This window comes from Harmonia axyridis, chromosome 4 (assembly GCF_914767665.1).
Source record: "Harmonia axyridis chromosome 4, icHarAxyr1.1, whole genome shotgun sequence".
In the NCBI taxonomy this organism is placed as follows: domain Eukaryota; kingdom Metazoa; phylum Arthropoda; class Insecta; order Coleoptera; family Coccinellidae; genus Harmonia; species Harmonia axyridis.
Genome location: NC_059504.1, coordinates 9971282 through 9996500, shown reverse-complemented (window position 1 = coordinate 9996500; position 25219 = coordinate 9971282). Strand labels below are relative to the sequence as shown.

General features: G+C 35.1%; 2 protein-coding genes across 15 annotated transcripts in view; one reads left to right on the top strand and one right to left on the bottom strand.

Moving 5' to 3' along the window:
• LOC123678955 (coiled-coil domain-containing protein CG32809) overlaps positions 1 to 25219 on the top strand; it is a 128391-nt gene that overhangs the window by 68774 nt on the left and 34398 nt on the right. The gene's annotated exons all lie outside the window — the stretch shown is intronic.
• LOC123678962 (nicotinamidase) lies at positions 8372 to 18182 on the bottom strand. Its single transcript, XM_045616253.1, has 5 exons — positions 17992 to 18182; positions 14433 to 14619; positions 13732 to 14100; positions 9883 to 10051; positions 8372 to 8843 (listed from the first exon to the last, which is right to left on the bottom strand). Exons 1-5 carry the CDS (start codon positions 18093 to 18095, stop codon positions 8620 to 8622), a joined length of 1053 nt encoding a protein of 350 aa, XP_045472209.1. The 5' UTR covers positions 18096 to 18182; the 3' UTR covers positions 8372 to 8619.

The window sequence follows — 25219 nt, the reverse complement described above, 5'->3', positions numbered from 1 at the left end:
GTGACCTACTTGCATGTGCACCCCATACATCAAACACCTCAACATCAAACTGAGGTTCACGTCTTTCTCCCCAATGTCGTCTTACTCTTCTTCAGTCATCATGTACAACCAAGTAGAATCGAGATTAATCAAAAAAGACGACCTGATACCATTCCACATTCCAATATTGACGTTTTCTGCACAACTGTAATCGTTACCGGCGATGTTCAACCGTCAGAGATAACACAAGATGGAGTCGATAATGCTGCAATCCAAAAGACCTTATCCGGCGGTAAACCATTCGGACAGTTATAGGATGGCCTTGTTCTTCTAACCACACATCAGCCAAAGATTGAGTTGTCACAAATCGGTCTCTAATGACCATATGTCTTAGAAGTCGATCTTGAACTTCATTTGTGTTTCTTCGACGTCCGGTGCCTACCCTTCTTCGATTTTGGGCATTATCAAACCACGGTTGACAACATCTCATTACAGTAGTTGGATTTCTGTTCGTACGGTTAGCGGTTTATCGAAATGACAACCTCGCCTCCCGTAGATCAATAATTCGACTTCTTTCAAATTCACTTAGCTGGCGATAAATTCCGCTCACACGTGCTCTAGGCATTTTAATAATAACTGAAAATTGACTTTGCATCTCCTCGAGCAGCTGGTTTGTTCTAAAATTTAAAAAACTTGCAAAAAACGACTACAATATTCAAGTAACAAAAATGTTTACAAGAAAAAACCTTCAATTCAATCATTTACTCCCTGCTATACTATCTATGTTTCACAAAAAAAAAATTCAAACAGCTCCTTCTGGGTGTTGCAGTTTCTTTGATAGTTAGTATAGTTTTGAAGTTATGAATGCTTAAAAAGTTCATTTGAAATGATTAAACCTAGGTTAACGTTGTTTGCTTCCAATTAGATGACAATTCAATAATACCTTTCACTTATCATTTGAAGTTCTCAATCAAAAGCCTCCAGTCACATTATAATGAAATATTTACCCTTTACTACAAGTTTTAATCTGGTTTTGATTTTATCTTGTCCAGCTCTGAACCACGTAACCAGAAAACTGTTTATAAATGATTGTAACATCGTGGTGTCCTTTGAAAAGTTTCTTTTCACTTTCCAGCAACTTTACCATATGATAACATTTCGAAGTGGACAATCATCAATGTGGATAATCAATTCTAACTCAAATTTGGCGAACTCTTCGATTCTAAACGCCTGACAAGTAAATTAAAAATATTTCATAGGCCACCATTATGTAACATCATTTATCAAGACACTTCACACTGATCCTCTAGTGATCGAATTATCTATGACCGAAAACTTTTTTTCAATAGAATAAAATCAAAATGATTCAAGTGATTTCCGGTAGCTTTGAGGAAATGAAAACATATACATATGACTAGAGTAGTACCCAATGAGATACTAAAATACGCAAAGGTAATCCATCATGTTTATATCATTGCAGCAAATTATTTAAAGGAATTACCGTGTTCAATGAAAGTTAATGAATTTCTGTATTCCAATCTTGAACCGACACTTTCGGATACTTCGATATAATTATAATAACCGCTATCAATTTGTTTCAGGTAAGCCCCAAACTACTCAATATCCGACATTCGCAACTGCAGGTAAGTAGCATTGTGCGAAATGATTGTCATTACGCTTGGGGCATAGTAAAAGTGGCACTTATTCGACAATACATTCCACTTTCGTATTCTCGAATAATTAAAAATGTTGAAGTTGTATTCGATCGTAGCCCGGTGTTACATAAGCGCAATTTCAATGAGATCGATCTGAGTGGTGTGTCATTCATTGAAATAAGGATCGATTATTTATATACAGATAGACATAATTTTGGGACACTGTTTGATGTCTCTGCTCAAGCCTCAAGAGGAAGATTATTTTGATTAGTGAGGTAAATTTTCTTTCCACTTCTTATTATAATGACACGATGCTACTGAATAAAGTAACGTTTCACTCAATGAGTCCTAGGTCTGAATAGTGAAAACGAATTTGTCCTTAAAATTCGACTTTATTCATCAACATAGTCTCTTCAAGAATGTCCTACATATTCCACAACAACGCACCTATCACTTTTCAATATTTTTTCTGTAGAAAGATTCCTTTTTGCTTTTGGAATAGGCTTCAGCCTCGGTAGTCACTTTTTCTTAGGACCAAATTTCTTTACCTGGAGCATTCTTTCGAAGTGTGCAATGAATCAGTAACCATTGGGGGACAAATATGAAGCTGGGTGGTCAAGCAGTTGGCAATTTATTCAATTTTAACATGGTTTCTATCGATTTGTGATGAGGAGCATGGTATTAGATTATTTTAGAGGAGGGGCGAAAGATCATCAGACCTCGCATGCACCTTGACCAAAAGATCTATTGTGCAACCCCGCGCTGTTTACTAGTTAACTAGTTTACTATGTCTCAATGAACTTTATTATATTCCTAGGACCTACATTCATTACTTCCAATATAATCCAATTCCTGTTTTAAAAACCAAGATCCAAGGTGTTGTAGCCTTTTCCGGTGGACAACTTCAAATTCGCATAGCAAGTGTTTGGCTGTCTCATTGGCTTCTTGATAGAAACGATATATGTCTTTAGACGCTTTTTTTCAGATGATTACCTTACGGGACAATGTCCCGTGAGTGTACCCGCCAGTTTCCTCAGTTCCTGTTTACTGAGTGACAGAACTATTTCAATCCAGCTCGTCAAGTATGAGAGAAGTTTTCTCTGAATTTCTTCACTCATTAGATCCGATACTTTTAAGGAGTTGTTAGTGTTGATGGTTTCACTCTTATGAAAATATACAGTGACCATAGATAAATGAGAGAAAAAATAACGCAGAGAGTACCACAGGGTTCCCTGCTTGGTCTGGTGCTCTTCATTATATAACTGAATGACCTCATGCAGAACAGTCAGCGAGGAAAGGTAGTGACGTATGCAGAGGATGTGACTATCATTAACAGAGCCATAGGAGGAGCAGTTTAGTCCTGACCTCTTCGAGAAGTGTTGCGGGGGGGCTTGAAGCACATCACCTGAAAATAAACACGAAGAAAAAACAGAAACTTTTTTTTATACCAACAAACCTCTGAGTTCTGACTGTTTATTTTTGCTGGGGTTCCCAATGGATGTGGTCTGCTTTCCTGGGGAGAACATATTGAGGCACTATGTGGTAGACTTTCGACAGCTATTTTTATGGTGCATAGAAAAGACCAGAAAGTTGGAGAACAGGAGGCTATGCTCACATACCAAGCACCATTTCACATATAGGGAAATTCATGTGAAGCCCATAAAGTCTTCCTACAGATGAAGAAGGTGCTGAAAGCAATAGATGGGGTACCTCCTAGCACAAGTTGTAAGAATATATCTAAACAAGATGATATAGGTACTACAATCATTTGCTGTTACATGCTTGCTTGTTCGCATTTACTAAAATAGGGATAGTCTTATGAGAGGAAAAGATGTTCACCAACACTGTATAAGAACGTCATCACACCTCACTCTGCTTAAACAGAGAGTTTTACAATACGATACGTTGGAATTCGACTCTACAATAAGCTTCCTGCAGACTTAAGGTCTAGAGAAAACACCAGATCTAAAAAAGAGATGGGGAAGATCTTTGAAGAGAATTCATTTTATGGCCTCGCAGAATTTTTGGCTCAAAAAATTCGAATTTTAACTGTATTAATGTAAATATGTTTTTAAATGTGAGAACTTTTTATTTCATTTTCATAATGACGTTCCTCTCAATTTTGAGGTATAGTAAACTACTATGACTATGACTATACCATGTACGTCTCAAATTATGGATGCCATAATATTGCCAGCTGGTGTTTAAGATTTTGGTCACTTTGGACTGCTTTCATCGACTGCTTTCAACTCAGCTGACGCTTTTTTCGTCTCAGAAGGGTAGTAATGAATCCATATTGTCATTTATTGTTACATATAGTTGAAAAAATTCTGTTCATTCCGTTTAAACAGCTTCAACTAGCGTTTAGAATCGACGATGCGTTGTTCCTTTTGATCAGCGAGGAGCAAATCTTCTACATGGACGAATATCTACGCAAAATAGTGAATATACTGCTTTCTGATATCTTCAACTCCACCGCTAAGAAGTTCCTCAACAAAGCTTTGAATGGATACACAAAACTTTTTCTCCTCTAATGGAAAAAGGATCAGGTATATTTTATGGTCTTCCATTCGATATCTCGCAGATGTTTCGGCATTGACACATCTGAGACACAGAATTTTTCGCATGTAGATTTTCACTTCCCTCCAAAAACGGAGGATGTGGCACGACAGCTGAACTACTTTCGAAGTAACGGGATCGAATTGCTATTATGTAAGTTACATTTTGATTATTCAATAATGAGATCGGAGAAGCATGTCATCGAATTATTGGATAAAATGCAACGTTTTCGAGAATTCCCTTTTTCGTCACCAATTCTGACGGTGAAAGGTGTATTTGCGTATCTTTCATGTTGCTGATTCTACACATTTCGCGTTATGTAACTGATGGAACAGAAGGAACTCGTCTAGACCATTCTGGTTTTTAATCGGGTATTATAACGAATTTTATGTTTTATCGTAGGCTGTAATAGAGGCCACTCCTTACGTTATTAATACGTTATTGCATGCCAAACGTCAGCTGCTGACGCTGCTGTCACTAATGGGAAGAAAGTGATAATCTCTATTTTGATCGTAACTCTTTTTTCTGTGGGATTCGAAATGAATAATTTTATTTCGGAGAATGAGGAAAACTTTTCAATTTGAAAATTATTGATATGTAAATTATCTGATCAACACGCCAGTACCATACCAATTCTTTTTTTCGCTAGTACTAAGCTTCAAAAGATGCTTTTCAAGATTTCGGATCATAGAGTTTAGTCTGGATCTATATTGAACGTTACGTGACGCTGCATTTGTTGTTTGAAAAATTGATCCAACTAATTTCGAGTATTGTTAAAATACTGGTTTTTATGGGAAGAAATGCTGTGCAAGCAAGTCAATGGCTTGATGAGTTTTATTCAGACTTTGCACCATTGAAAACGAAAACAGTTGAAAGATGTTTTAGGGAAAGAAATTTGTCTTTAATGAAGAAGTGATTGCCGATGTTTGAGCTTATATCAAAAGGAAAAATGAATATTTCTACAGAAAAGCAATCGAAAATTTGGAAGAATGTAGCAGTACCTACATGTTTCACTCTTGATTAGTACCAACTATGTTGACGAAAATTGTCGAATATTTAGGAAAATATTCGTTTTTATTGGTTAGGCCAGAAACTTCTTGAATTATGTGTCGAAATCGAAAAGTCAAGGAAAGCTCAGACTTGGTATCAGAAGTTTTTCATTAATCGATCATTAATTCGCTAATTGCGCCCTTAAAGACCGTAGAACTGTATAGGGTGTTTCAAATTATCTCCTTACAATTTCATCCAAATATCATAACTAATATTCTTGATGTGGAACGAAAAACTTTTATAGAAAGCTTGTCAAAAACAACGTTTTGAAAATTTCTATAACCTGCAAGAATGTTATAGCTTAAAGGAGTAAGAATCATTATCCTGATCTGAAATTCATTTTTAGCATTTTTATAGAAGTTTTAATATAGCTGTAATAAAAAATAGCCCCATGCGACATTTCAATATCGTAATATACTATTATAAACGCATTTTCAGGAATCATTAGCTGCGTTGGTTTTCGAGAAGATTTGAATATTAGGTTGAACATATAAGAGGACACAACACCTATATCTTTCAATCTGAGTACCTATGTCCTCTAGAAGACAATTCCCTACACGAATATATAGTTTTCTGGTGTCGCCTCTTTTTGTGTCATTACATCACTTATGACGATGAATACAATTTTAATTTTGTCCTACATGATATTTTATTGTCAGTAGTTCATTAATTTGAATCAATCTTTGAAACGCCGTAATATATCTATCAAGCAATAAACACAAGTTGGTAATATTGAAGACTTCAATCTGAAATATTCTATACAGAAACGAAACATTAAGAACTATAGGTATGTCATTATTGAATGAAAATCGATTTAGTTAAGAGTTTGATATTCAGCCTTTTCAATAGATAATTTACAATTATAAGAGCTTGGTATTTTCCCATTTATCGATATATCCTCTCATGATTGAATTGATTGGCAATCAGGTAACATGTAACACGATATCTACATAGTTGACATTCCTACATTCTGGACATTAAATTTAATTATTATTTTCAGTTATTGTGATGAAATTGGATCAGTGGGCACTGTTATTAATCGAAATTATAGAGTTCATACAACTCAGGTTTCTTGTTAAAAAAAACTGAGATGTGAATTAAGTAACCTTATTTCTCAACTTAAGTTGCAAAATAACATCAACTCTAAGGACTAATTAACAATAATACCAACACTTTTCTCTGAACAAAACATATTGTTTAATTCACGTTTTTTTCGTGACGTTCACCAACATCCTTAAGGAGTCAAACTCAGACATTTGTACCGGATTTCTTTTGTTTTCAACCACTTTGGATTAAGAGTAACCTTGTCTGACATCAGATAAATCGATGATGTAAATGATGACTGATAAATCATAAAAGATATAAATTTCATAATCCATGGACCAATTGGGAAACTTCAAATCAAGATATGGAAAAGTTGAGTAAGTTCCTATTCTCATGGATATAATTAATTTATCTGCTCAAAATTGTTCAAGGTCACGATTCTAATTGAAAAAACCTTGTATGGGTTTCGACCTAAGAACATTGAAGTTCTTGATTTTCATCGTAATAGAAGGCTTAATAGTATTCTACTGGCTACGGTTTATTATTTTAGAAAAAGGCGATAATTATCATCAGAATTCTTTCACTGAATGAAACGATGTGAGAATTTTTGTAGAAAGTGGAATTTTGAGTGCGTGAAAGCAGAGTATTTCGTGTATACATTGAGAATTGAATTGGAGATGATCGAATTCGACACAAATAAACATTTTTGGAATATTCATGGAAACATGGATTCACTTGAAACTGAATTAATTAAATCCTTCATGCCCATAGATAGACAAACTCATTCAATTATGCTAAATTATTCCATGATAATATACAGCTGATATATTTCGTTATAGAAATGAAATTATTCTAACAAACACATGGATGCTCATACTCTTTACTCAATAATAATTGGCAGATACTAATTAATAATTGGTTCAGTAATGTTCATAATTATTTGTAATGAAACTTTGAAGAATTCATTGATTTTGTCTTCAGTGACTAACCATAATTCATTAACTAGCTCTCTGATCGATTACAGATTTCGACATCTCTTTATATCAGCTCTGATTTATATGGATAATGAAAAAGTTGTGTAGACTTTTTTTTCCTCGTATGAGACATGCAAAGAATCCTTCCGCTATTTAGATCTTTTTTTGAAAACTTAAAAAAATATTAGATCTCATGAGTAGAACCATAAAAAAATAAAGAAAGATATCGCAAGAAAATTATCCAATATTTACGTGACCACAAAACCGACGAAGTTGAAATTTCGTGTGTTGATATGAAATGCCAGTTTCAAGCTACTTGCAAAATTTCGAATTGATCACTTCATCAGAACCATAGAAAATCCAAGAAGAACATTGGAATAGGAATGCTCAATACGATTCGATTGATTTGATGTTTTGCATGTAGGTATAGAATAATCATTTAAAGCTTAGTGAAGAATTTCGTGTTGATAGCATCATCAGAATTGAAAAAGACTCAAGCAGAAAAAAGAAGAAATGAACTTATAATTCCGTTAGAAAAAATGCGATCAAGTTGAATGAAAATAGAGTGACAATTTGAGCCTACATCCATGATTTCATGTTGACCATCAAAATTAAGAAATTAAAAAAAAAAAAATGTTGGAAAAAAATTTCCAGAATTTCCGTGATTACAGATCCGTTTGGATTGAGATTTTGCGTGTAAATTTGAAATAGTCATTTCATTATTACCTGTATACAGTTCTGTTGTTTTCAAGAGAACAATTGACGCGTGCATGAACGAGCGATTAAAAGCTCTTGAGTTCACTTCAGTGCTTTTTCTTTTTTTAAGTCAGATCCAGGAATCAGGATATTTGTTTATAAGGATTGTCGAGGTTAAGAGAATGATAGTAACTGTCCCCTTCCCATAAAAACCTTGGACCACTACTTTTCCAGTCACTCACAAAAAAGGTGCAATTACTGAACCATCTATCTATAAGCAAAATATTGATATGGAAAAACATGGAACATACCGCAGATTGATTTAATTCGCTTTAAGATATTTTTCAATTTTCTAATCAATTGTTGACATCCTTTGCAAACTTTTGGTTTGGTTTATAAAAAATACCATTTCACTTGTCTTTCATTTTTGATCTATTGAGAATAAAGATGTTCAACACTTTCAATTTAACAATAAACAGTTAAAGTTAACATTACAACAACAGCAAACTGGAAAAATAAAAATGAAACATGAATACTGACTTGTTGCTCATATCAAAGCTTAGGCAAGTAAAACCAAATAACCCTTATAACTAAAATACTGATAATTGGCTCAATTCGACCTAATTCCGAAATCTATTAGGCTTGAAATCTACAGTTCTCTTCTATTTCTTCTTTTTCAAGGTCATCGCCAATTGATAACCTAATTCAGGTCTTCTGTTATTGCCAGAGACCATCTCTGGGACTTCTTTGGAACTTACAACGACACCGTGGTTGCCTAGAACATGCTGTTTTGTCTGTTCCATACTTAAAAGGTCTACTCCTCTGCAACAGTCTTCCATCAGGATGGTTCTATAACCGCTTGATAAGGCATCAGCAGCAGTTGCCCCTAAAATAGAAAATCCAATCAATAATCTTGAAATATTGGATGATTCATTCGATGAAATTTGGTCTATTCAACTCAAGTTTTACGCATTCTTATCGGTCTTCTAATACAAATAATCTTCAAAGAAGATACATGATATATATTTTAAAATCCTCTCCTGAAATATAGGAATAGATTTATTATTTACGGAGAAACCTTCAGCAATAAACTCAAGTTTTAAGGAAAATTATGGTACTTTTTTTATCTAGAGCGGAAACGCTAATAGGTGTCATGGCCTCCATTTATGACGCAATACTCGAGTAAACTATTCATTGTGTATTTTGTGTCTATGCTGAAAGAAGAAAGTCGACAAAATACATATACTGAACTCTGTTTCCTATTTATTACTAAACCACAAGTATACGACAAAAAAGAATTGAATAGTGCAAAAATCAATCGAAACGCTATGAGGTCATACTTCAAAATGACGTAATTCGCTCTTATTGGTGTTTCAGATAATATGGATGATTGCTTTATTTGAAATTTTCTTTTTATTGAAAATATTATTGATCCCAACGTATTAATTAAATATTTTTTAGAATCCTTTGAACATATATTATCCTTTAAAAATATAAAGTTTTGGGTACTTTAATACTGTCATTTATCATGTTATTGTAAGATCTGATCGCTACCATCAAATAAAATGGATAAAAATATAAAACTTTTATAGGAAGAGAAAATTTTGCAGCAGGGATTCTGAAAAATAGAAAAGTACAAATAAAAATTTCTATAAATTAATTTATTTGATATCGATTTAATCTCAAGTGTAAATAGAATAACTGTCATATTGAATTCTATGTACGGAGAGCTATCAAACATACAAAATTTGCAAAATTGTTTTTCAAAGGAGGATAGTGCTATACAATAATATGATAGATATCTGGATGAAAAGAACAAATGAACATTTGGAATAATATTGAATTTTCGCAGGGAGGAAAATTCTTTTGAGTAAAATTTCCCATTCTTCGGTGCTGAATTCACTGAAATAAATTCATGTACCTACCCACACAAACATCATAGGCCAATCCACAAATGTATACGTCTGTTATTTTGTTAGCTCTTAGGTGTGCGTCCAGTTTTGTATCTGACAACTTCATATTATCCCAGAAAACAGAGTAGGAATCGATATCCGGATTTGTACCTTTATAAATTTTTATAGCATTCTCGGCAACCTGAGAAAAGAAGTAAACAATGTATTAAAATATGAAATATTTCGAGTTCTTTGTGAATTCGGTAAAACATGAATGCTGAAGTAACCACACTCATATTCAGAAGATTTTTGAATTAACTAAGTTGTTATTACCAGAATTTACAGATTGTAAAGGGTGTTTTTTTTTCGAGGTATATAACTTTGAAATGGCATTACTTTTCAAGATGGCGACCGATTTAACAGCTGTCAAGTGATTTATTCTCAGTTTGGCAATTCATCATGAATAGACTCACGCCTGAACAACGCTTGCAAATAGTGCAAAATGAGAATGCCGTTGTTCCCGATTTTCATAAGCGAATTTTGTTTAGCTATGAAGCGCACCTCTGGTTGAATGGCTATGTCAACATACAAAACTGCCGCATTTGGAGTGAAGCTAATCCTCAAGTGTATGTCGAAACACCGTTACATCCAGAAAAACTGACTGTTTGGTGTTATATTTTCAGGGTTCCTTCTTCGTAGATGAATAACTTTCTTGGTTATAAAGGGTTTTCCAATAGCAATGATACAGTTTAAAATGGTTATGACGGCAGTTTATTATTATTTTATATTTCATTTTTACATATTTTATATGTCATTTGTGTTCAGTAGGTTACGCCATTTAATTAATAGTGAAAAGATAGACGCTTTATCAATTAACTGCGAGAAATTAAAGAAGAATTCATCATTCAGTAAATCTATTCGTTGTAATGAAGACAATTTTGGAAGTAGTGCCAAGTATTAAGCAGTACTTGGTACTGGTAGTCTTGTATAGTATATCCAAAGTCACTTGGAGGAAGCTGACTATTTCGATTATACAAAAGGGTTGTCTAAGTTTCCAGAAATTCCTTCGGGGCCAGTTAATTTATTTCCTAACAATACTTTCAAATAAACCCTGGTATTCAGCGGATCGCGGTATTCACTATTCGAAGGGACATCTATGCTATGATCAAACGTATTTATGGACTAGTTCAAGTGACTTTGGATATACTATACCGAGTAAATGGACAAATAGTAAGTGGATTAACTGGAAAATTTCGTTCATGAAATCTTCTAAAGTTTCTTTTGGCATTTACAAATAAGTACTGATTTTGATAAAACAATTTAACAATATCTAAGCGTTATTGCAGCACGTATATTTTCATGTTTAAATTACATAACCTACTGAACACAAATGACAATATTAATTTAAAAAAAATAATACCCGGTATTACCATTACAAAAATTCATGTATTAAGATTAGATTATTCGATTGAAAAACCTCATGAACCAGATAAAAAAAGAGTAAGTTCTCTATGCAAACATAATAATTAATACCGACGAATCATAATTATTTTAGCTTGATCCTCTTATATCTTAGTTCTATCAACTCTAAATCATCTAATCATCAGTTCTGAATACCTATTAGTCATAAGAATATTGGAATGTGGTTTGCACATTATATTTTCTGTATATGCTTATGTTGCATGTTTTTATCCTTGGTTTCTTAGGCCTCTGTGAGATATTGTCTTGTGGGAAACCTGATTGTGTCGTTACAATAGTAGATACTAGAAATTGACCATATTCACCGTCGCCATATTGTTTTGCGACAATACCAACTACCCAGTGTTCCCAACGGAGAAATTTTGAGTTTACTAGGAAAATACCGCTAATATCAAAAATACTATCAGCCATAGAGACTATTCTTCCACTGACTATTTCCGAAAATGAAGCGAAGCCTTCATTTATACACTCGGCCACAATTAATTTGTTCAGAAAACCACCTTTCACTAATGTTTTTATTTGCAAAAGGTGAAATTTTTGCAAAATATTGTCCCAAACAAGCCTATCTGACGTAGCAGCCAGAAAAGGTACACATAAACTTCACTTAGAAACTTTATATTGTGGAATTTTTCTAGCAAACTCAATATTTCTTCTTTGGGAACACTGGGTAGCTGGTATTGTCGCATAACAATATGGCGACGGTGAATATGGTCAATTGCAGACAAATTTGGCTGAATTGGTTTTTGCGCAGTTTGTATATTCTTCTTCTTTCTCGACGTGTGTTAATCATCTCCTGGACATAGGTCTCTTTCAAACATTTCCACTCCTCTCTATCTTGTACCCAGACCGTCAACATTTCCGAATACTTTCTTGTTATCAACTACCCATCGTTTCTGTGAACGCCCTACTTTCTTTTTTTTTTTTGTTTGTCTGGATCTCCATACCATTATTCTATAAGCCAACCTGTTTCCAGTCATTCTAACTACATGACCCCTTCGTCTCAGCCACCTCCTGAATTATGTCCCTTACCTTTGTCTGCTTCATCATATTTTCGTTCTTAATTTTGTCATGAAGGAGTTACCCAACATATGGCGTTCCATGGTTCTTTTTGTCGTTTTGAGTTTATTGTTTGTAAATTACTTTATCGAATTACATTTGCGGTAAACGTGTTTACCAAATAGACTTCTCTAGTCTTGGCAATATGAATTTTTTGCCCAATAATTGCGAAGGTGCTCAAAAATCACCTCAACAATTATCAAAGTATCCAATGTTTTTGCAGTGTAAATGCAATTTAGCCAGAAGAAATCAACATAAACACTAGAAGACTTGTAAAGGCAGTGTAATACCGGGTTGTTCATTGGAATGAGCGCATTATTAGCCTAGCTAGAAGGTGATACAATAAATGAGGAAGAACAATGCACTCTTTGTGTTTATTCACCCATTGATTTTTCAATGTAATAGTATACCTATCAGTGTAATATTTCGTGGATGCGAAAGGTGTAACTACATAATGAGGGGTAATTGTTCAATTATTATTGTTAAATAGTTGAAAGAGTCACGAATGAATGGTGATATTACAATGAATGGAAATGCATTACCTTTTTTTTCGAAAAACTACTTTCGCTATTGAATTAAACTTTTTCTTTATCTCAACAAAAAGTGGATATACTCTACCTCAAATCGATTTTACTGCTAGTCACCAATTGGTGAACATTTTGAATTCTTTGAAACTGGTCAAGTATAATCACTGAAGTTCATTGTTATCAGTTTGAGTGGAAATACTTTAGCATTTTACATTATTCTGATATTCAATCAAGTGATAACTGCTTCTTTGCATTTTTTGATAATTGTATGTAGCCATCAGTTCAAAAGTTGTGCTGATGATATAATATACCTATAGATGCAGTCCGACAATTTTGAATCCAAATCATCAGATTGATATAGTTCAGGCATTTATAAATTGTTGTCACATTGGCAGAAGAGTCATTGAGTGAGATGAGTGCTTTGCTGAATTAGAGTATGTTATCGTGTTTTGATGAATCAGTGTGGTTGGTCCATCGCGTTCATCTAAGCTAAGCTAATGAACCTATTACGTCAGTAAATCGACAATGTTCTTTCTTCATGAACTTTTTGACCTTCACCACAAATGGTAATTCAGAACTATCTCCAGAAACTATAGGGTACCTTGACTTTAACGTAGCTATGATGTAAGCTTGTACTGCTGCATCCAAATTCGCCCAAATTCGCAATTGTCTCAGTTCGTTTGTCAGTGACATACGCATCGCTTGATCATCAGTCATAAATAGTATGATTTCATTTTCAAAATGAATTTGATTTGACGAAAATAAAAAAAAATATATTATAGGTTTGTAGCAGCAAGGAAACTCGATAAAATTTATTTACTTTGAGGTTGTTGTGGAGCTCGGCCCCCCACGAATTCTGCACGCAGTGCTTCGGCCAAAGCCTCTGTTTTATGGGGGGATCCCCGTCGAAGATGACGGTATCGAAGACTTTGGCGTTATCAGCGCTAATTGGGCTAGATTCGTGTATAGGCCTGCTGTGCACGTTCTCGATGAAGGAGACGTGGTCGATAGGATGCCAATCCAGGGAGTAGAAGATGGCCTCGAACTGTATCTTCTCCAGGAGGTTGTTGATTGGATCTACGATCTCCTCGCCATTTTGACTGGCAGGACATTTTCGAACGTCTAAAGAGCCGGAAATGAAGTCGTTCTGTACGTCCACTACAACTATTGCTGAAACCGGCTTTACGATCTGAAAAAAAGGATCAGTTATGTCTATTGCACAGGGGGTTTCAGGATAACTTCTTGGTGTTGTTTTTTTTTTCAATAATTCAGTAGGTTGAATCATAAATAGCTGATAGTTCCGTTTCAATATAATTTTTAGTTAGATTATAGGTACAGAAAATTAAAGAAACATAAATGAAAATCTTGAACCATTTAAACAAAATAGGTTGATAACGAAAGTGTGCTAATTGAGAAATTGAAACCATTAGCTAGTACCTCAACAAATAAATGCGTAGAGAAAGTTATTGCTGCAGAAAATACCGTAAATTCACTTGAATATGTTGCTTATTATCTACTTACAATTTTTATCCAGTCGTTCCAACAAGAGACAAATTCTTCTCTATCGATAAGACCGTTGTTATTCTTATCAAAAACTTGGAATATCTGTTCCAAATGATTTCTGTCAATGTCATAACTTTCATCTTTGCCATCACGAAACAGTGCTCTGCATAAAGTTTCGAATTCTTTCAGATTTAGGTTGTCATCACTGGAAAAAAATTCAATCTTAACCTTAACCATATGTCTTATTTTTCTTGAATAATTTTCATGAACTTTTGTTATAGTTTTATAATAACATAGTTTCATTTGGATACTTGTGAAACGAAAGAGAATTACATTATATCGCAAAATATGGTTCAGTATTTGGTACTAGTATTCTTGTATCGTCTACGTAATAAATTCTTCTTGAATTATGATTTTGATAAAATATATTAAGCGTGTATCTTTCTATATTTCTTCTTCTTCTTCTTCTTAATTTAAGCCTAGGGCTTGTATATTCCACTTTAGTCCTCGGTGGAGGTACTTTCTATATTTGAATGTCATAACCTACAGAACACAGATTAATAAGGAATGTCAAAATTGTTGAATTCCTTTTAGACAATCCTATACATGTGGCATACAGAGAAAAAATGAAATTATAAGAGATATTTCTAAAAACTTAAAAGTGTTGAATCGAATGGAGTAAACTTCAATGTTATTATTATGAGAAATAGGTAGAAGCGCTGTTGTATCTGAGATTACTGATTTTATTCTCGTATCAAAAAGTTCAATACCTGATTTGTCAACCATCAAAACTCTGTGGCCATCACGATATGATTTATTATATTAATATTTCAAGAAACATGGAGAAAACTCAAACCGCTTCGAATGCTAATTTTTTCATGATGAGGAAAGGATGAACGCATATTTCGACAATATTCTTTTCCGTGAACCATCAAAATGGAAATTATGAGAATTTCTTACAAAACTTAGTTTTTATTGTAATTACGGTGACGTCTCTAATGGGCCTCCCAAACATATTCTTGATTCGGATATCACGTGCTTAGGTAAAATAGTTTCCAACCCATTTGTGTAATTTATTGTTGTGATGTAAAAGTAGAAGATTTTGAACATGCACCCTTTTCTTAATTCGTTACCATCATAAAGGTTGCACGAAATTATAAACTACTTCCCTTCATGAATATGTATGAAATACAGGATGTTACCAAATAAGTCAAAAGTTTTAAGGGCGAATTTTTGTCAAAAATTAAAGAGAGATAGGATCTTTTATACAAATAAAAGCTCTTAGACCTTTCCTGGAAAAGTTACACGCTTTCAAAAATGAGAATTTTGTTCTTAAAATTGCTGAAGAGTTGAAGGAATAACATTTTGTGATTATATTTTAGGATTTATGTTGTGAAAATTTGAACGTTTTTCAATGAAACTTTTTTACACATAATTTTCAATTGAAAAACTGGTTTCGTACCATTGAAAGATCACAATATAAAAATAAAGATTACCGTGTTCGTTGCTAAATCGGTAGATTATTTTCACTGGTTGCTAAGATAAACAGAACAGTAAGTGAATCACTTATCGTTCAGCGACCGGTAAGTGAGAATGACTAAATATTCATAGAAATAATTCAAAAACGATTGGAACCAGTTAATTATTGTCACTTAGACAAGATATTATGAAGCATTGACATAGACCTTATCTTTCATGTGAGACCAAAGAAAAAAGTCTAAAGGTGTTAAATCACCCCTTTTAGAAACTACTTTTGAAAAATTGCGATCGCTTCGCTGCTTGTGGGGCACGTAGCACCGTCTATAATTCAATTTTGTCTATAAAAATCACAATTCCTAAGATCGTCGACAAACGACAAAATTTGGGTTTTGGTCAAAACTGCGGGCTACAATTAAAAATTCCCAGATATTTCTGAGCGACGCACACGGTTTCGATTCTACACATCACTAACTTGTCCCAACAGCTCGAATTTTTTCACCAGTTTTACTATTGCCGGTCGAGAAGGTGCTTCACGATGACCCAAAAGTGCTTTAGGTTTACAAACTGCGAATGCGAAATTTTCACAATTTTTGTAGCGAATTTTAACAAATTCAAAGCGTTGTTGGAGTGTGTATCGTTCCATTCGCAAATATCAAAAGTGACAACTACCCAGATGGCGGGTTATTCAAAATGAAACCCCTTATTGGAAAACCTTATATATAATGTGTACCAAATTAAGTTCTCAGTTATCCATATTTTACCAATTTATCGCTTTATTGCTAACTCAAATTCGTCAAAACTCAAGATTTTCAAATTAGAACGCATATTTTTTATTATTTTAGTCGATTCTACGTACAGATTACTCCACACAGTGAGGTATCGAGGTTTTTCCTCATTTAAAGTTCTTCATCGTTAACTCTTGAAGTGTTGATTTAGGTATAGGGTTTTCTTGGGTAACTCCCACTATTTTTGTACGTAGAATCGACTGAAATAATAAAAAATATAGGTTCTAATTTGAAAATCTTCAGTTTGCAAGTTCATGATCTTCTTTTAAACACCCTGTACATTTTTGGTCCGAACTGCAAACAATCTTATTGAACTACGTATTTGAGAATCGAAAAAGAAACAAAAAAGAGTTTTTACCCGAGGTATGGCATATCGCCGAAATTTCGTCAAAAAGCTATCTAATGATGCAATAATATACTGGGTGTGCCATTTGAAATAAGGAAGTAGTAGTCTGTTTTCGGTATAACCGGAAGTTGTAGAGATCTGAAAATATTTTAGGGAGAAGGATCATTGTCTCAAACCCCAATATGCGAATTTATAGCTCAAAATTACGATAAGTTTTCCATAAACGTCTAATAGGCTATCCCGGTGAATCACCCTGTATAACTTATGGGTGTTTATTCAAAACTTTAATAATCTCAGGAATTCCAAGAATTTACCTAGAAAATTTATCTCGTTTTTATTACAATATGAGTCGCGATCATGTTTTTTGTTGCAATCAATATGTAAACATTCATGTGACGATTAAAATCTCAAAAATATACATTGGAATAAGAAACATCAAGACTTCACATAATACAGTTTTCTGTATGATTTGTTGCCTACTCAGAATATACGCTGCGTTATTTTCGTTGCAGTTCGGTGAATCCCCACATTCATAGAAGATAACAAAATGCCAAAGAGCGTTTCTTGTTTTGAAAAATGAGAAAAGAGGAAAGTATGAATAAGAAAACTCTGAAATCCCTTCAATAACAATCATATTTAAAAGAATAACAGTGTTTACGCGAAATGAAGTACGACCTGCAAATAACTATAAAAGGTTCTCATACACTATCATTCCTAACATCGATTCCAAACATTTCAAGTCCCCATTCGAACACAAATTTGCATTATTTACTCAGGTAAAACATCACGAAAAGGTAAACGAACGAAGCTGCCGGTGTCTGGCTAACAGATCCGTCGATACATACCAGAGACATCCAACAACCGTTTGACAGCTGAATGACAACGAGCACAAAGTCGATAAAAAAACGGCAATAAAACTACAACCACAACACAAAGTACATTGAATTGAAAAGCAATGTTTTCTCACCAGTCTTTATCGAATGCGGTGAAGCAAGCCTCCATTCCTTGTGTCACAGCAGCGTAGTTGCAATCCCGATCGATAAACAAACCCTCCTTCTCGGTGCTTCCCATGACTGGCCTAACGCGGGAATCTCAATGTGCTGAATAAGCTGCATAAACTGGAAATCCGTTCAGCTGTGTGATCGCTGCGCCACACTTTTCGTGGCTGACACCGGTGCCACGCCGGAACTATGACGCAATTTGACGCTCCCGTTGGGTGGTTGTGGTCCGGGAGATCCGAAATTATTTTTTTTTCCGATGGTTTGATGTTTAGTATCAAGCGATGTTTGTAATTTCTACCGATTGCACCGTTTGAAAATTTCCGATGTTTAGGTAAACTTAGGTATGTTTGGCAACATTGCAAAATTTTGACGGTAATCAAGAATTTTAGTTTTCTGGTATAATGGTCTGTGATTTTATGGTGCCAAAGTCAAAATAAATTATAAATTATTATTATGAATTATCATCAAATATCTGAATCTGAATATTTTGAATCCATATTTCAATTTTGACTTTTCTAACAAAACTAAACAAAAACACACAATGTGACAATCAGGTTAATCTGGTTGTCATATACGTTTTGAGTTGCGCAGATCCCTTTTTGAAACTTATCGGGAAGATAAACGTCCAAATTTGCCTGTTAAGTGTAAACTTCAGAGTAATAAACATAGATAGAAGGAGCATTTTCAGTGAGCAAATTTTGTCCCCAACATGAACCATCAAATTTGACATGAAGAGCGCGGAATTGAAAACATATCAGTGATACGATATTTTACTTAATTCGCGAGTTTCTCCACAAAGAATGCACTTCTTATGTCCCAAAGTGAATCAACGTTTCATATCAACTCAAAATAAATTGAAATGAATACCTAAATACACAGCGCAAAAGAATTAACGCACATTATGGAAATCCCAAATTTATTCTACAACTGAAGGTGTTCTCAATGATAATTATTTTTATCAGAATTATGCATGCATATGTTATCCACTTTCAACGTTTTTCTTCAATATCAGATGTTTTTTCCCAGCAGGAATAAAAAAAGATGAGATTATCAGAGTTTGAATGTATTGGCTCCATTCTGAAATCAGTTGTTCTCGATCAATTCTAGTGATCAATAGTTTTTCTTTCGTTTGATTTTCTACAATCGATCGCTATGCAACGTGAAACACGCAATTTGACCCAAGAGGAATGTGCCCAAGCGGTAGTTTTGCGAGAAGAAGGGTGGACATACACAAGAATTGCAGAAAGGTTTGGAGTTTCCCATACAAGTGTGTCCAGAATGTTGCAGCGATTCAGGGAGACAGGTATGAATGTCCGAAGACCAGGACAGGGTAGACCACGTGTAACAACTGCGATCCAAGAACGTTACTTGAGAGTTTCTTCGTTGAGACAACGGTTTGCAACCGCTCGCCTCCTTCAAAATCAGCTTGAGCAAACTCATGGGGTGCAAATTAGAAATCGCCTCAGAGAATATGATTGAAGGCCTCGTGTCGCGGCAAGAGGCCCAGCTCTTACCGCAGCTCATCGAAGGGCGCGTTTGGATTTTGCGAGAGAGCATATCCATTGGGGAGAGGCTGATTGGAAAAGAGTTCTCTTCACAGATGAGTCTAGATTCTGCCTCTACCATTGTGATCGACGTTCCCTTGTATACAGACGTCCACATGAAAGATATGCTCAGTGCACTTTTTCCCAATCAGCATCTTCCCAATGGATATGCTCTCTCGCAAAATCCAAACGCGCCCTTCTATGAGCTGTTCGATGAGTGTTGGAATTGCCTTCTGCAACGAGTATTAGACGATATTTTCAGATTAAACATCCTAGTGACATTTGAAATAATTTATAATTACACATTAAATTCGTGAATTATGTCTGACGAAATCGATTTAACATCAACAGAATTAAGAGAAATTGCGAACAATGTCGCAAATTATTTCACTTAATCCAAATTATATTACATTGACAATTGACATGTGTTGCATTTTGACAAGATTGGAAGTATGTGTAGACTACCACAAAACGAAAAATATAACTTAAAACAATGCTGTAATGTAATGAGTTCATTACAGCACCGTTTTTAGAACTGTAAAGAACTCATCACAATACTGAAATAGAGAGATAAATTTACCTACGAAAATTGGGTGTTAATTTCCACTACCATCTCCCGTGCGAAACTTCCACGACCCACTGCGGTATCTATTGAAAACAGACCCACACACATAATCGACCAGGTTATTAGCACCCTGTCTACGTCGAACGTTTCCCAAGGTTTTTCATTGTTATCGCTACAAAGTTCCGATGGCGTATTTGCTATTCTAGGAGTCTATGGAACGGATTGTAACACGACTATTTTATTTCCGAAAGGATCATTAGTCGTTATATCCGCTCTAGGCGTGACCTTTCATGTTAAAATTCAATTATGACAGGCCCTTGGAGGGAAAATCGAATTATGAAGTTGCTCCGGAATGGGAATGATTTCCGCTGCGATGAAAACTCTTGGACTACTAGCTTGGAGTCGGAGGAGATTGTCGGGAAAGCATGGACAGTTTTTGTCGATTTGAAATTCGATTACACGCCTGGGAAAGAATAAGATGTAATATTCCAGATGATGAAGTTTTGGATTTGAAGGAAAACACACATAATTTAACCACCCTCCGTGGAAAACCCTAAGAAAGAGGACATAAATATAAGTACATTGTAACAGGACAATTGAAAAGTTCCCGGTCTACCATAGTTAAACACATTTTATTGTCAAAATTCGATTTTATTATTCAACATAGTTGCCTTCGAGGGCGACACAGCGATTATAGCGATCTTCCAACTTTTCGATACCATTTTGTAGTACGATTTGTCTTTCGCTTCAAAATAGGCCTCAGTTTCGGCAAATACTTCTACATTGGCGCTAAATTTCTTTACAGCGAGCATTCTTTTGAGGTCTGAGAACAGGAAAAAGTCGCTGGGGGCCAGATCTGGCGAATACGGTGGATGCAGAAGCAATTCGAAGCCGAATTCAAACAATTTGCCATTGATTTCATTGACTTCTGACACGGCACCTTTTTTCTTCAAATGGGGCGGTTTTTAACGATTTCGTCCTTTAAACGATCCAATAACGCTCTATAATTATCGCTGTTGATGGTATGGCCTTTTTGGAGCTAATCAATGAATATTATACCTTGCGCGTCCCAGAATACTCATGCCATAACCTTGCCAGCTGACTTTTGTATTTTTCCTCGCTTTGGATTCGGTTCATCGTGTGCAGTCCACTCAGTGAAATGATGGAGCCATGTTTCATCCATTGTCACATATCGAAGCAAAAATTCAGGTTCATTGCACTTAAACAGCTTCAAACACTGCTCAGAATCATCAACACGTTGTTGCTTTTGATCGATTTTGCACATAGCTTTCTCATGTACAAATATTCGTGAATGATATGATGTACACGTTCAGATGATATCTTCAAAATGTCTGCTATCTCGATCAACTTCACTTTACGGTCATTCAAAATCATTTTGTGAACTTTTTTGATTTTTTCGTCGGTGACAGGCTCTTTTGTGCGTCCACCGCGTTCGCTTTCTTCGGTCATTTCACCACGTTTGAACTTAGCATACCAATTAATGATGGTTGATTTTCCTGGTGCAGACCCTGGAAACTCTTCGTCAAACCAAGATTTTGCTTCAACTGTATTTTTTCCCTTCAAAAAGCAATATTTTATCAGCACACTAAATTCGTTCTTCATTTTTCAAATAACAAAAGTAGCTACATTCACAACGCAATATCTCACAAACTAATGGTCGGACCGCTGTCAAGTTTTGACACGTATCGTTTGAAGGTTGGTTCTAACTAAAAATCACAGGGATCCAATAATAACACCGTCATCTGTGCACCAGACCGGGGACTTTTCAATTGGCCTAATATCTAATGGAACCATTTCATAATTTCGAGCAGGAAAATTCATAGGAAATTTGATCTTAACCTGTTTCATTGGAAGTTTGAAGTGAATTACTACCAATTATGGTTTCAATGGGACGGCACTATTTGCAATATTGTCTGTAGAATATTGAGTTGAATGATTGATGTCATATCCATGGTTTCGTGAAAGGAATTCTCATGCTTTTGCTATTTGAAAGCTTTGGCGTTCAGCTTTTGAGTTACTTGAATTATCAGGCACTGAAGTAGCGAGAGCATTAATTTGATGTTGCATCAATGAAATTCTCCTATTATGTCTACAATGTAATTATTGAAAAATATCTCCTGAATAGTACGCATGTGGCAGCAAAACTGTGAATGCTATTCACTAGACCAGTCTTCCCAAAAATGTTATTACAGAACTAGCTGCCCGCTCTGGCTTCCCACGTTCTGTCAGGTAACCTAAAATTCATCCTTCGAACTCTCAAATTATACTCTTGCCTACCCTGGCTTCGCACATTCTGTCAGGCAACTCAAAATTCATCCTTCGAACTGACAAATTCTACTCTTTCCTTAGAACATTAATAATCCATCTACATTCTAAGTACTCTTTCTTACCCTGGCTTCGCACATTCTTTCAGGCAACCCAAAAGACATCATTCGAATTGCCAAATATTTTGTTGTAAAAACCATCTCATGGCTGTAATGAACGGAAGAAAAAAAATTGTCCAATTTGCACTTTTTTCCTTTACTTTTATTCCCTCTATATATAAATAAATTATGCTTTGATATAAAGGGTCACGATAGTACTATAGTGATAGTTACTGTTACCGTGAAAATGAGCCTTTTATAGTATTTCAAGAGATGTTTGTCAAAAGTTGGGAACATAGAGTTGAGACTGAATATACGAGTATTAAAGTTTAAGTGTAAATGGTGTTCCTTTCTACTAGATTGGAACGTGGAAGAGCATCAAGATTCGAATGGTATTCAGTGTTGATTATGCTTGGGAATGCATACTGGTGGCACATAGACGTGTAGATTGTGCAGTTTTCTGTATGTTCACCACACTGTGGGGCATTGGTATGGGGTGCTATTCCTTATGAATGCAGGTCCCAGTTGGTATTCATCCGAGGCATTAGGAATGCCCATCGGTATGTTAATGAAGTGGTAGAAGTACATATTCCCTCATTACTTCAGAAGCTGGATAACAAGATTTATCAACAGGATGATGCCCGAAACCTCAAGGCATTCTTTGGAGCACTTTAAAAGGACTAACGTCAATATCAGTGGTCACGCAGATCTCCCGACCTTCTGCCTATCGAACATGTGTGGGACATGATGCGTAGAAGAATCAATTATCCAATCCTCCATTATCACTAGAAGATGTACACCATAAATTACAGATTGCGTGGGATGCAATACTCAAGGAGCAAATCGATCACTTGGAGGAAGCCATGCCAAGAAGATTGCAGGAGTGTCAAACTAGTAAGGGTGCAGATATTATCGATAAAACGAACATGCCCCTATCTACTACCTACCTTCGAGTAGTTAAATTTTCTGCCAAGTCTGATCGAAAAAATACGAAGACTTCTAAATGCTGCAATTTTTATATCACAATAAAATTCAATAGGACTGATACAATTTTAAATTATAATAAATACAACACTACGTGTTATTTTTCGACTTTTCTTATGTCACTTATGTCGTCATAACCTTTTGAAATTGTATCAGTTCGACTTATACATGAAGGGAATGAAGAGGCCATAACAGAGAAAAGGAGCACAAACACCTTTCATTGTCCTGGTATGTTTCTGTGGTATAGGTTAATGTACCTACAAGAAAGAGTTTCAGGAAAATGAAAAAACCGAAAGCGAAAAACTGGCAAAATCTTCCTGGGTTAGATCATTAAAAGTTTCTTCGAAACTTTGACACTGCGTCATTCAAGAAGTATTTGGTCTTAGCAAGAATATACTACACCTCCTCACTGGATTCCTCACAGGGCATTGTAGCCTCAGGAAACACCTAATGAGAATAGGTCTAGCAGAAAATGAAGAGTTCAGATTCTGTGGAGAGAAGAAAGAAAGTTAGGCTGTTTTAAGAGTGAACACCCTCTATATTGTTCAATTCATCTTGGTTGATTTCAGCGAGAAACTTGCTATCACAAAAATTTGTTGCAAGGCCTTGAATCAATGAATCGAAAGCATATGTGTTTGTCAGACTTATTTGTCCGTCCTTATTTTGTCTTAAAAAATATTGAACATCGTTTGATGAATGCTCTTAATTTACTTTCAGTTTCGTTCCATCTGCTCTGCCATTGTTCGACTATTTCGTTTTTGAAGTTGACCAAGTTAACATCGATTATGTTACCTTGTAATGCTTACCAGATGTTAGTTATATTAACAATCGGGATAAATATTGTCTCCAAACACTACATTCCTAAGGAATTGAGTAGACAATAGCTCATAAAAGTTGGTTGGGATTTGTCACATATATTCTCGAGGTACGGTTTTATTTGGCTTGTTTCTATTTGTTTGCAAACAAATTTTATCTTGAAAAAATCAGATAAAACAGAAAATTAGTAAATATGCACTGCAAGGCAAACATATCTCATTTGAGACACAAATTTATACGCATAAGCATATGAGGTTAGGGAAATGCAGATTTATCCGAAGCATAATTTTATAATACAATGCTCGTCGATACATTTATCCATCGCACTGGAATAACTACAAATATTTCGAAAACTGTAGGGAAACAAAACCCATACCATACGCCACAAAATGAGCACAATTTATCTAAATAAGAAAATTTCTGTCCGACATGTTAGTGACTCACAGGGAAAACTCGAAATATCTCGAAAATTCGAAAAAATTTGAAGATTTCCATGTATGAGTCACAGCGTCAAGTTGGTGACTCACGGGAAAAACTCGAAATATCTCGAAAACTGAATGGGCACAAAATTTTTTTCATACGGCAAAAATTGGCACAAAACACCCAAAATAATTTGATACCGAAATTCTGGGAGTGGATCACCAACTTGACGCACCTAGATCCAAGAAGTATTTGGTCTTAGCAAGAATTTACTACAACTCCTCACTTGATTACTCACAGGCCATTATCGCCACAGGAAAGACCTAATGAGTATGAGTTTAGCAGAAAATGACGAGTTCAGATTCTGTGGAGAGAAGAAACTTCGGATCATCTAGTGACGGAATGTCTCGCCATCACTAGCCAACGCCATATCTGCTTTGGATAAGAAACTTGTAGAAGGAAGTGAGGAATTAGCCTCCTT